The sequence below is a fragment of the Suncus etruscus genome, chromosome 16 (assembly GCF_024139225.1).
Source record: "Suncus etruscus isolate mSunEtr1 chromosome 16, mSunEtr1.pri.cur, whole genome shotgun sequence".
Lineage (NCBI taxonomy): Eukaryota > Metazoa > Chordata > Mammalia > Eulipotyphla > Soricidae > Suncus > Suncus etruscus.
In genome coordinates this window covers 69,796,150-69,810,293 of record NC_064863.1, presented here as the reverse complement: position 1 = coordinate 69,810,293, position 14,144 = coordinate 69,796,150, and the positions used below count along the sequence as shown (strand labels likewise).

The 14,144-nt window shown below is 36.7% G+C and overlaps 1 protein-coding gene across 2 annotated transcripts in view; it reads right to left on the bottom strand.

The window, feature by feature from the left end:
- CFAP299 (cilia and flagella associated protein 299) overlaps nt 1–14,144 on the bottom strand; it is a 569,122-nt gene that overhangs the window by 29,350 nt on the left and 525,628 nt on the right. For both annotated transcript variants that reach the window (XM_049790296.1, XM_049790297.1), the window contains one exon: nt 2,250–2,379. In XM_049790296.1, the coding sequence (XP_049646253.1) occupies nt 2,250–2,379 (130 nt within the window). The remainder of the gene's footprint in view (nt 1–2,249; nt 2,380–14,144) is intronic.

Here is a 14,144-nt window from a genome sequence, read left to right as displayed (position 1 = left end):
GTAATTAGCCATATCTTTATTTTTTCTCCAAGTTTTGGTAATACTTTCCCTTTAGAGTTATTAAAATATTTTGAATTAAGTAGAAATATTTTGCAGAAAAAAAGAGAAGTGCTATATTTCGCCTTATATAATTTAGGTCTTTTAAATATCATCAGTAATTATGTTAAAAATATTTCAAAGTTATCAGCTTGCATTTAGTATTTTCTCAAAGATTGTACACTATAAATCATGACATAAATTCTTTACGTATGTCTGTGTCATCAGTTAAAATAACTTAAGTGTGATATCATTCAAAAATGACTCCAAAATGTTTTACACATTTTAATAAAGCTATTAATAATTTTCTATCTTTTCTTATATACATAGTTTAGCTTTTTAAAAGAAAAAACTCTGAAAGTTATTTATTACATGTCGGTAACTTTGACTTTACAGATAACATTTGACATGCATTTATGATAACACGCACCACTGGAGTGAAGTTGTGCTGAAAACTTCTCTGGTATTCACAAAGATTTGGGGCCATAATGATTTTCTGGACGAGTCCCTCATTTGCTAAAAGAATACCTGAGATACACACAAAAAAATGTGTTTTTCTTTTGTTAATCTGCACTCACAGATCTCTCCAGACAGGACTCCAGTGACCATTTATAATGCCCGGGAGGAAACTTAGGTCAATTGTATGTAAGACAAGTGATCTAGTCACTGTACTATCCAGGCCCTCAAATTTGTGTTATTTTGAAAGAAATTGCTTTGTATCAGAACCGGCTTTGTTTACCAAAACTCACTTTCCTTTTCCCAAACTCCACACTCTCTAGAGTATGATTTTGTGAATAAAAATTACATTTTTCCAGGTTCTCAAATATAGCCATATGACAAAATTCCTTCCATGGAACCCTAAACATTTATGTGGTAGATTTAAAAGAAGAACCTTAAAGGCCAAAGAGACTAACTAGTTCTTTATACTCTCTTGCCTGTCTCCATGTTTCTTGTTCAGAAAGTGGTTGTTTTGGTTAAATATGTATCCAGCCCTTGCATATGACTGAGGGGATGCCATTTCAACTTTGGATTATCACTTTGTAGAATCACATAAGGGAATGAAAGAATTTTCTATTCTGTTTGACTCACTATTTTGTGTTATCTAATATTTAGAGCTGCGTCTGATTATAAGGAAAGAATCTATTTTTCCAGTATGTAATTACTGGGCACTTTTTTATGAGAAACTGTGCTAACTAGATATGTACACATTATTTTTATTTCTCATATTGAATTTCTGAAGAGTTGGGAAATGTTTTTACAACCTAACTCAAATACTCTCCTATTAATGAATCCAATTTGGCTTCTATTCCATTCATACCCATATTTCACTGTATATTCACTAGGGATGTTATGCCAAATACTTTTGCAAAAAAAATATGGGTTGTATCATATTATGAAGCTTTTTAAAAATTTTGCCAGGATTACTTAAAAAAATTATACAATGTCTACAATTATACAACTAAAGGTTGATAATTAGCTTTTGGACTAGAAAAATAACTCCTATAATTATGTGATGAAATATGGGGGAGGTCGGAGTGGTGACACAGCTGTAGGGTGTTCGCCTTGCACAAGGTTAACCTAGAACTGAACACAGTTCGATCCCCCCAGCATATCATATGGTCCCCTAAGCCAGGAGTGATTTCTGAGCACATAGCCAGGAGTAACCCCTGAGCTCACTGTGTATGGCCCCCAAACAAAACAAAACAAACAAACAAAAGAAATATGGTATCACCTAACAGATTCTGGCTTCATGATCTATTTCAGCTGCTTGGCATGGACAAATTTCCCAATTTTGAGGTTTATTTAAATCCCCCTCCATAATATGTTAGTTTCTGATACTTTATTTAGTTTTAGAAAATTTTATGAATGGAACATGCTCTAAATTTCAATATTTTTCCTTCCCAAATTAAAAACTTTTAAGCATTTCACATATACAATAGATTTTAGAATATCAGAAGAAATATAATAAGATTAAAAAATAGATGATCATAGATAGATAATAGATAGATAGATAGATAGATAGAAAGATAGATAGATAGATAGATAGATAGATAGATAGAAAGATAGATAGATAGATAGATAGATGATAGATAGATAGATAGATGATAGATAGATAGATAGATAGATAGATAGATAGATAGATAGATAGATAGATAGATAGATAGATAGATAGATAGATAGATAGATAGATAGATAGATAAAAACATGCTTACTTTTGGGTCCACATTAAGAGTTTTTCTATCTCTTTTGTACCTGAAGAGTAAACCTTCTGGATTATCAGATATCACTTGATAATTGGAAGTTGAATTCCACACAGCAGTTTGATTGTCCCAGTTGTAAAAACTACAAGAAACAAGTTTGTTACAAATTAATATAAATAATATGTTAAACTGACAAAAAATATTTTGGAAACTATTTCCTCTGATGAGAAATGGGAAGGCTCGCACTCTATACAACCATGTAAAACATTAACGATAAAAATCCTTGAGATGTGGCATGAAGCTGTAAAGCGTCTGACTTGCCGGCACTAGCGTAGGATGGACTGTGGTTTGATCCCCCAGCGTCCCATGTGGTCCCCCAAGCCAGGAGCTATTTCTGAGTACATAGCCATGAGTAACCCCTGAGCATCACCAAGTGTAGCCCCCAAAACAAAACAAAAAAAAAAGAAATTAGATTGTAGTATTTCAAAATTTTAGGAGCATATTTTCTACCACTATGCATGATTTTCTGGTTTGAACACTAAGACCTAGAGTGTATTCTAATATTATATTTCCAGGAAATCAAGAAAAAATAAAGGTTATTTTGCTACTTCAAATCATTCAGGATATCAAAAGTATTTAGACGGCTGGGCTCAGAACACTCTGCATGCCAGGATTTCTGGGTGTGTTTGACTGGTATGTTGGGGGCTCTGGGCAGGACAGACAGCCACAGATACCCTGGGCTGACCACTTAGTCCAGGGGAACAAGATTCCTCCCCACACCAGGCGGGTCTTCAGGGCCACGCCTGGTTAATCGGGCCCTGGGGGGAGGGGGTGAGAAATTCCTTCCTATGCATCCAAAAACTACAGAACCGTGAGGGGGCTCACGCCCCCGCGCATACTTCATGTATTAAGAATATTCCTTATTCTTATGTTATGTTTTGCATATCCAGAATGTTCCTTTTGTATTCTGCCCTTTCCCACACTCCTACAAATCACTTTTTTACTCCTTAACTCTCTAACCCCCTCCCAAACGTCACTAACCTACATTACTCTTTTTAACTTCAGTAGTGTACAATCCTAATCACAGTCCAAAGCTGTGCATTGTGTGTAACAACCCCAAACTGTTTCAAGATACATAAAATAGACACGTATTTCTTTAGAATATTTTGTGTTATTTCTCTGACAGCTATAATTCTTACTAAATGTTGTCTTATACAGTGACGATTCTAACCATTTTTTATATTCTCTTTTTGAGCTGTTTAACAAGGAATTTTGGTGAAAGAGTCCCCGAGTTTAATGCTTATGATTGAACCATATCATGGGAATTGTTGGAATTGTTCTTATGGCCCCCATATGCACCAATAACACCACGTGGCATTGCTTCTTTTTTGCATAGGCACATTAAAATGGGAAAATACTATACATACAAATAAGATCCTATCTAATAGAGATTGGAACACACAAATCTTGTAGTGCAAAGGGACCTTACACCCTGTACATTGACATAACGACCTGGCACAGACCTCAGAAGAAAGGGCATTTACATTCACCCCTGAACCAGGGAAGCCATCCACGAAACATCCAGGCTGGTCTATAACATCACCTGGAAGCAATCCTCTACCACGGAAGACCCTACACTGCTCAGACATCGATCTGCTCAAGAGACTTCCCTTAACACTGAGAAGACTTAATAACAACAACGACCTGCTTACAGGACAGGGCTCCCTGCATTGCCCTTTGATTGTGAGGTGAAAGGAGAGGACGCTCCACATCCTGACGTCAATGTAGGATATGCAGATTTCAGGATCTTTAATACAGAAACATGATACCAACAACAGAGACTGTGTGAAAAATAAAAGTGTGTTGGCACTACAGACAATGTCTTGGATTGGACGATCTAGCTTGCCTGGAGCCTAGAGTTGGTCTTGTGCCAGGAAACTTCAGGGGTCGGGTCTCTTTGTATTTAGGCCAAGGTTATTTCTTTCCATGTCCCTCATATTTTGGTGGGCCTATGCAAACAACAATTGCCACTCTAACACCATTTTTACTGTGTTCCTTTGACTCTAATCCTTAAAAAGAACCCACTTAAAATTTGAGGTTAACTTAAGCTAATATGCCTGTATATGGAAATGTAAAAATATACTATGCCTGTAATGTTTAAGGAGTTACGTAAATTTTATGGCTTTAGATTGCCTTGTGTGCTGTTAAGAAATATTATAATGTGTCACAATCTGGGGACTTGAGGGACAAAGTAATTGTACATGGATTCTGTCTTGTTTATCTTAATGTTCTTTGGCTGAAATTTCAAAGTTAAGATATCAGCAAGGGGACTTCTGAGAATTATGTTATGGGTGACTGTCCTTCCACTGTAACTTTACCGTGTCCTCTTTCTTTGCATCCTTGTTCTCATAATTAAAAATAAAAAAATTAAAAAAAATAAATAAGACTTAACAGATTGTCACAAATTGATGACAAAATATTTAAGAATATATCTATATAGATAAATATAACTGTAGAAATCAATTAGGAGTGAATATGTTTAATAAATTTGCCTTTAGAAGTAAGGTAGGGTATACAAATGGAGGAGAATGATTGCTTTCCTTCAGTTTTCCTGTTCAAGGATATAAGGCCCTGTGTATACTCAATACATTTTAAAAATAAACATTGGGTTAAAAATCAGAAATATCAGATGCTTCTTTACTTTATATTCCTTAGTAAAGTGTTTTCATAAAACATTTATTTCTTATTTTAAAAGGCAGAAACAAGTCCTCTGGGGAACCACTTCAACAAAAGTTGAAGCTCTCAACAGAACCAAATCTCATCATTCCCCATGAGAAACTGAGAACTAATGAATTTCCTTTTGATTCTATTGCCTTTTGAAGATAAAGTTCCAGCAAGAGGAATGCCTCTACTAAATTAGGTGAACTTGTTTTGAATTTTCCTGGAATATTTTAGAAGACTTAAATTCATCTTTAGATTTCCCACAAACGGAATGTGTGTGGATTTTTTTCTGAGAACATGTTATTGTGGGGGAGAGGAAAATTAAAAATTTCCACTCCACTATTTCTTGATGTCATCATTTCAAGTCTTTCTTTTGCCTTTAATTCCTTGATTAATTAAAAATGGCAAAATATAGTTAATTCAAAATGGGTTAGTATATGTTTAAGCATTTTTCTACTTCTTCCAAGTCACTGATCATAGGCTATACCAAGATCTGTCAACAAGGTTAAATTGCTTTTATTGGGCCTATTTTTCAGTAGTTTCTTTTGTTTGTTTGTTTTTTGAGAATATTTGTGTTCTTTGTTTGTCAAGACTAGTGCTTTGAACTTATTGAGGTTTTGGATTCCTAGATTCTTCCTTTTTGTCCTAATTTACTTCAACTAAATTCTTAACTTCTATACATGTTTATACTTCCCTTTTGGCAATAATTATGACTGTCTTGCTCAATTGATCCTCATTACATAAAGTACACTGTCAGATCAACACAAAGTTTATCCTTCTTCCTTGATGAGGTGGGTCTTCTGACAACTCTTGCTAAAATAACCTATCTTTGTCATAAAACTAAATTTCAAATCTATAATCTTAGTTAAATTCTTATATATTTTATCTCTCTTATTTTCTTTCCTATATTTTTAACATTGTTTATATTTTCCTCTCTTTTCTTCCTATTTCTCCTATGAGCTTATCTCAAATATTAGAAAATAAGACATTAAATATGAACAAGTCCAATATATCTTACCATCACCAGAAATCTTAACTATATTGTTCATATTGTTTAGGAGAGTATATGCCCATCTTTATTCTTAAGAGAAAAATTATTGTATGTACTTTCATTCTATAATTCCTTTTTAATAACTTTAAGTAATTGTAAAATAATTTAATTATAATGTAATATTATTACATTTTCCCCAGAACTTAAAAATGTATGTTAATAGAAAACTAATCAAAAAGAGAATAAGAGAAGAAAGGAAGGATAAATAGAAGAAAGGGATAAATAAAAATAAATGGAAATAAAGAATAAGAAATGGCAATAGGAAGTGAAAGCTTGCCAAACTCAGATTCTTTCAAGATAATCATAGTTCACTCAATATGTTATAATATTTTTGGTAATTATTTTGTCGATGTAACTTACAGGACTATTGAAGTGGTTATTTTACAATTGCAAAGCTACTATTTAAATCTTTCCTTGGGTATTTCAGTATTCTATTGTCATTCCAAAGCTATTTACTTTTTTTCTATCACCAAGTCTCCTTGGTGATAGTTGCCAGTACTATTGATTTTGCTGTCTTGTTTGCATTGAAAATTTTCTAATCTCTTTTATTGTTTCTTTATTTTTGTCATATAAGCAACATTTTCTGTTATGGATTTTTTACTTTACTTTTTATAAAACATTCCAATTCCATCTGTTACAAATTGTCATTTTTAATAGATAAATAGTATTTCATTGTGTTAATACATTAAAATTAAAGTACTTTCCCATAGCAATTGACCTACTCAGGCCTCAGTTTCAATTCTCTTGAGCTTCTGATTCATATTGTCTGTGAGTTATATTTAATGAGATAAATAACGGGCTCTCCAATTAAAGCGTTAAAAAAACTAAATTTTTCTTCTTCCTTCACCAAATTCACCTATTTTTGCTTTGCTCTTTATATCAATTTGTGAAATTGACTAAACTGAGTTAATTAACTCACTTAATATTTCTCTCTGTTCTATTATGGTACATTTGATTACATTATTTTCAGACATTACAGAACAAAGAGAATAGCAAGAAAAATTTAAAAATATTTATTTTAAAAACTGTTAATTTTGGATATTGATTTATGAATTAGAAAATGTAAAGTCTTTTGTTTGTTTGTTTGTTTGGGACAACACCAGGCAATGCTCACAGTTTACTTAGGGCTCTTTGCTTAGGGATCACTTATGGTAACCATAGAAAGCTTTGAGGGCGCTCTGCAATAGCCCCATGCCACACCCCCAGGAACCCCCTACCCGACTCTAGGCAGGGTGAGTGTGCCTGCTACCCGGCCACCTCCCCATGTGGGCACCCGACCCCAGGGACCCCTCTCAACCCGACTCCAGGCAGGGTGAGTGCGCTGGCCATCTGGCCACCTCTCCAGATGGGCGCCAGACCCCTGCCAGAATTCAGGGACCACCGACTGGACTGCAGACAGGGCGAGTGCAACACCCAGCCACCTCCCCACATGGGCACCCAGAGAACCCTGCGCCTGACCCACTCTGTACCTCTGGGAAGGTCTAGAGCTTATAGACTGGGTGAGATTTGGTCTACTCCCAGGACTTTGGGGTATCCTAGAACACCCTGCCCCCTTGAGCCTTGGAGTGGACCTGAGACCCCCAGGGGTGAAGAGAGAAGACCAGGTGGGTTAGGCTGAGGGAATTTCCTCAGCTGAGGCTCGGAGGGGGTGGAGCTCCACTGACTCCCAGGGAAAGGAGGGAGGACAGGGAGCTAGGCACAACAGTGCCCTCCAACATTGTGGCCAGGAGCAGAACTGCACTAGCTGCCAACAAAAGGAAAAATCAGACCAGGCCCTACTAGAGAGCATAGGAGGAGCCAAAGCTCAGCGAGCTCACCCAACAGACTCCTCTAGAACCATTGTCAGGGAGGGGACCCATCCCCATGCCACAGAGTGCAAAAGCACTCGGAAGGCACTGAACTCCAAGCCACACCAATAAATGCAAAGAAATATGGGTAAATTAAGGAGAACCTTAACATCTGGAGATACGAAGAGAAAACCTAGCAAGTTTCCAAGTCCACCAAAACACAGATCCATTGGAAGACTTAAAAGCAGCCATGAAGAACAAAATGAAAGCCTTGATTAAGGAAATGAAGGAAATGCTAGCCACGGAATATAAGAAATCCACGGAGGAAAAATATCAGCCAATTAAAAAAGAACTGTCAAAGAATATGAGAGATTCTATACACAGGGCAATAAAGGAGTTAAAAGACAATATAACAAGCCATATGAGCAGGATCACACAGTTGGAGAAGCACATTGAAGAACTCAAAAAAAACGGCAAACAAAAAAATGACCAAGAAGCCAGCAAGGAAATAAAAGGCAAAGCACTGGAAGGAAAAGTCCACTATCTAATGAACAAAGACAAAAGAAATAAACTAAGAATTGTGGATATACGAGAAGGGGAGGAAACAGGAAAAGGGGAAGATCAAGTAGTCAGGTAAATATTAACAGAAAATTTTCCCACCATCTGGAAAGAAGACTCAGTGCAAATCCAGGAAGTGAAGAAAGTCCCTAATAAAATAGACCCTAACAAAGCAACATCAAGACATATAGTAATCCAAATGGCAAAAAAACAAAGAGAAAGATGATCTCCTTAAAGCAATAAGGGAGGAAAAAACCCTCAAATACAAAGAAAGGGACATAAGAATCAAACCAGATCTCCTATTTGAAATAATTCAAGCAAGAAGACAGTGGAATGACTTATTTAAATGCCTGAATGAAAGAAACTTTCAACCTAGGGTCCAATCTCCAGCAAAACTCTCATTCATATGGGAGGGCAGAATAAAAACAATCTCAAACAAAAACGAGCTTGCATTATTTGCGCAAACAAAACCAATCCTAAACGACCTACTAAGAGACGAATTATACAATCCAAACCCCCGATTGTAATAACTACCCTACACAACACAACTACACAACAGTCCTCTTTGTCAATAATCTCCCTAAATGTTAACGGACTAAACTCTCCCATTAAGAGACACATAGTAGAGAACTGGTTTAGAAAACATAAAACAGACTTCTGCTGCCTGCAAGAAACACACCTACAACTACAGGACAAGCACAGGCTCAGAATAAAAGGACAGAAATTAATAGAAAACAAAAAATAGCAAGGACAGCCATTCTTATATCAGACCAAATTCCATTCAATCTCAAAAAAGTGATCAGGGACAAAGAGGGACACTACTTACTTATCAGGAGAACATTAGATCAAGAAGTACTAACCCTGGTCAATATTTATGCACCTAATGTAGAGCCAGCAAAATATATGAGGCAACTGTTTGCAAACCTGGAGAAACACATGAAGGGACACGTGATAATTGTAGGAGATCTCAATACTCCACTATCACCACTGGACAGATCCACCAAACAGAAAAATAGCGAAGAAATAGGAGCCTTAAATGAAAAATTAGAAGATCTAGGGCTAATAGATGTTTATAGGACCCTTCATCCCCAGAAAACAGAATACACATTCTTCTCAAGCCCACATGGAACCTTCTTCAGAATAGACCATGTCCTAGGATACAAAACTAACCTATATAAGATCACAAATGTAAGGATCATTAGAAGCATCCTATCAAATCACTATGCAACAGAGGTCAAAATTGACTACAAGAAGAAGCAATGGAGAAAGACTAATACCTAACGATTAAACAGCATGCTGCTCAACAACAGCTGGATCAAAAAGCAAATCAAGGAAGAAATAAAAAGATTACTTGAGACAAATGGTAATGAAGAGACAACCTGTCAAAATCTGTGGGACACAGCAAAAGAAGTAATTAGGGGAAACTCATAGCAATACAGGCCTATGTCAAGAAATAGGAAAACGACAAAACCAACAGTTTAAAGGATCACCTCAAGGAATTGAAACAACAGCAGTAAAGACATCCAACCACAACCAGAAGGCAAGAAATAATAAAAACCAGAGCAGAAATAAACAACATAAAAACTAAGAAAACGATACAAAAAATCAATGAGACCAGGAGTTGGTTTTTTGAAAAAATAAGCAATATAGACAAACGACTGCAAAACTCACCATAAAAGAGGGAAAATACCCAAATCAGTAGGATCACAAATGAAAGGAAAGAGATTACAACAGAACCCCAAGAAATACAACATATCATGAGATCATATTATAAACAATTATACTCAGTTAGGCTAGAGAACCCAGTAGAAATCGACAGATTCCTGGAAAAATACCATCTTACGAGACTGGATAAAGAAGAACTAGAAAGCCTAAACAGACCAATTACTTCAGAGGAAATTGAAGATGTAATTAAGAAACTCCCTAAGAAGAAAAGTCCAGGTCCAGTTGGATTTATAGGCAAATTCTATTGAACATTCCCAGAAGACTTACTACCACTTTTCCACAGGCTCTTTCAAACCATTGAAGAAACAGGAATCCTCCCCAACTCCTTTTATGAGGCTAATATCACACTCATTCCCAAAGATGGCAAAGACACCACCAAGAAATATAAGTACAGACCAATCTCACTAATGAACATAGATGTAAAGATTCTAAACAAAATTTTAGCAAACCGAATCCAGCGCTTTATCAAAAAGATCATACAACATGACCAAGTGGGCTTCATCCCAGGAATGCAAGGTTGGTTCAACTTATGCAAATCAATCAACATCATACATCAAACAAACAACAAGAAAGACTAAAACCACATGATCTTATCAGTCGATGCAGAGAAGGCGTTTGACAAAATCCAACACCCTTTCATATTGAAAACACTCAGCAAAATAGGGTTAGAGGGAACCTTCCTCAAGATAGTTACAGCTATCTATGAAAAGCCCACAGCCAACATTGTCGTTAATGGCGAAAAACTAGAAGCATTTCTACTAAACTCAGGAACTAAGCAAGGCTGTCCACTCTCTCCATCTTATTCAATATAATCTTAGAAGTTTTAGCAATAGCAATTCGACAAGAGACGGGAATCAAAGTAATCCAACTTGGGAAAGAGTAACTCAAACTATCTCTTTTTGAAGATGATATGATGATATACATCGAAAACCCTAAAGAGTCCACAGTAAAACTCCTAGAAACAATTAACCAATACAGCAAAGTGGCTGGCTACAAAGTCAATACACAAAAGACAGTAGCGTTTCTCTACACAAATAATAAAGTTGAGGAGAGAGAGAGATCAAAAATACAACTCCATTTAAAATAGTATCCAAAAATATAAGGTACCTAGGAATCAACTTTACCTATACCAGGGAAACTTCATAACACTCCAGAAAGAAAGTGAAGAGGATCTAAGAAAATGGAAGAACATCCCATGCTCATGGGTAGGTAGAATCAACATAGTCAAAATGACTATCCTACCAAAAACTCTATATAGATTCAATGAAATACCAATGCAAATTCAGACATCATTATTTAAAGAATTAAAACAAAAAATCATAAAATTCATCTGGATCCACAAAAGACCCAGGATAGCCAAACACATACTAAAATACAAGAAGCTGGGTGGCATCTCGCTACCTATCCTGAATCTATACTATAAAGCCATAGTGATCAAAACAGCATGGTACTCGTACAAGGACAGAGCCTCAGACCAGTGGATTAGAACAGAATTTCTAGACATAAGCCCCAGATATACAGTCAACTAATATTTGACAAAAGAGCCAAGAAATTGAAATGGAACAAAGAAAGTCTTTTCAACAAATGGTGTTAGTACAACTGGAAAACCACATGTAAGAAATTCAAAATTGACCCATAGCTCACTTTTTATACAAAAATCAACTCAAAATGGATAAAAGACCTCGAAATTAGACCTGAATCTATAAAATTTATAGAGAATAAAGTAGGTAGAACACTCAAAGGCCTATATATATCTAAAAGGTCTTTGAGGATGGAACACCAATGGCAAGAACTTTAGTGTCAAATATAAACATATGGGACTACATCAAACTAAAAAGCTTCTGCATGGCAAAAGAAACCCTACATAACACAAGAAGACAGTTAACTGACTGGTAAAAAATTTTTTCACTCAACATATCAGATTAAGGGCTGATATCCAGAATATACAAAACACTCAGAAAGCTGAGTTCCCCAAAACCAAATAAAGGCATAAAAATGGGAAGATGAAATGAATAGACGCTTCTCGAAGGAAGACCGAAAGGTGGCCAACATATACATGAAAACATGCTCACCTTCAGTCATCATCAGAGAAATCCAAATCAAAACAACAATGAGGTACCAACTTACACCAGTGAGAATGGCTCACATCAAAAATAATGGGAACAGCCTCTGTTGGCGGGGATGCGGTATGAAAGGCACTCACATCCACTACTGGTGGGAATGCCCCCTAGTCTAACCCTTATGGATAACAGTCTCGAGAGTGCTCAAGGAACTCAGAACTGAGCTGCCATTTGACCCAGCCATTGCTCTCCTAGTTATCTACCCCCAAGTCGGAAGGACATTCTTCCCAAAGTATGTGTGCACCCCACTATTTATCGCAGCACTCAGTATAATAGCCAAGTTTTGGAACCAACCTTGATGTCCAACAACAGAGGAGTGGATCATTAAGATGTGGTATCTATACACAATATAATACTACATGGCAGTCAGAAATTATACAATCATATACTTTGCAGCAATGTGGATGGACCTAGAACATATTATGCTAAACAAAGTAAGTCAGAAGACGAAGATAAACACAAAATGATAGCACTATTCTGAAGCACCTAGAAAATACACCTTATATACAACTAATACTCAAAAATCAAATAACAGGATTTAACAGTGTAGAAACTCTAAACACTGTAACAGTCAACATACACTGGGGAGCAGTGCCCAAAACACATGAAAGAACCCTTGACTACACATTATACCACAAAGAAACCAGCAAAGCAGATACAGCAGCATAGAGAGAACAGGTATGTAATCAGCCTTCTACTACAAAGGCCCATAATAATCCCTTAGGGATCTTATACAGGATTACAGGTAAAGAATACCATGGGAAATCACTGACTCCAATGGAAACATCTCATAAAAATATGTTTTAATACCTTAATCTTACTATATTTAAAATAACCTCTCAGCTTTTCTGTCCACAGGCGTTCTTAGATACAAAGGGTGGACAAACTAAGATGGCATCTCGGGGCCCAGTCACATGAGCTACCATACTTAGCTTGCACTACGAGAATGTCCCGCGAAAACTCTTTAACATACACTTTATCTCTAGGTTATACCTTCTTTTAGGACTTGAAGCACGTGACCAGCTAGAACACCTAAGCAGCAACTGTGACCTACAGACTTATTCTACACCTCCTACTCATTGAACACATTCATGCAAACTAACATTTCCTTGCCCTTTTCTCCTCTCTTTTCACTACTTTCTTTTTTTCTTTTTCTTCTTTCTTTCTTCTTCTCTCTTTCTTTTTAGTGTATTTTCTCTTCTCTTCTTTCCTGCCTTTTACATATACTTTCCCCTTTTCCCCTTTAGAAATCCGACTATCCCTTCACCCCTCAATCCCATCCAGATTTCCCACTTTATTAAAACTCTTCACCCTCAGTTCTTAATCTATTAGGCATCAAGACTGACATCCTACCCCAACGATCCAGTTACCCAGCACTCAAGCAAAGGGGACACGCAAGTTTAAACCACACCTCATCCCCACGCAAGAAAAGGCAACCAACTCCCCTGCTGACTCATGCTGTGTGCCTTCCTTACAACCTCTTTCTAATGGGGACTGTTACTTGAAACCGGACTTAGCTCTAAAAGTATCCCCAAAGCAAGAACTCTTCCCAAGACCTCCCTGCCACAAAGCTTTTGCCAATCTCAAGAAGGTCAGGGTGTGGGATATATAGGCGCCTCGGAACACACGCACCACAAGAAAATCTCAAAAGACAATGGGGAAACCTGGGACCAGAGAGAGATAGCATGGAGGTAAGGCATTTGCCTTCATTGCAGAAGGTCGTCATTTCGAATCCGGCGTCCCATATGGTCCCCCGAGCTTGCCAGGAGTGATTTATGAGCATGGATCCAGGAGCCTGAGCACTGCCGGTGTGACCCAAAACCAAAAAAAAAGTGATGACCAATGGGGAAACCTATAGTTCCAGTATAGTTCCAGTATAAGTATAAGACCTGTATTTCACTACCTTTTTACCTGCTCTTTTCCAAATGTAAGATAGTCTCTTGCA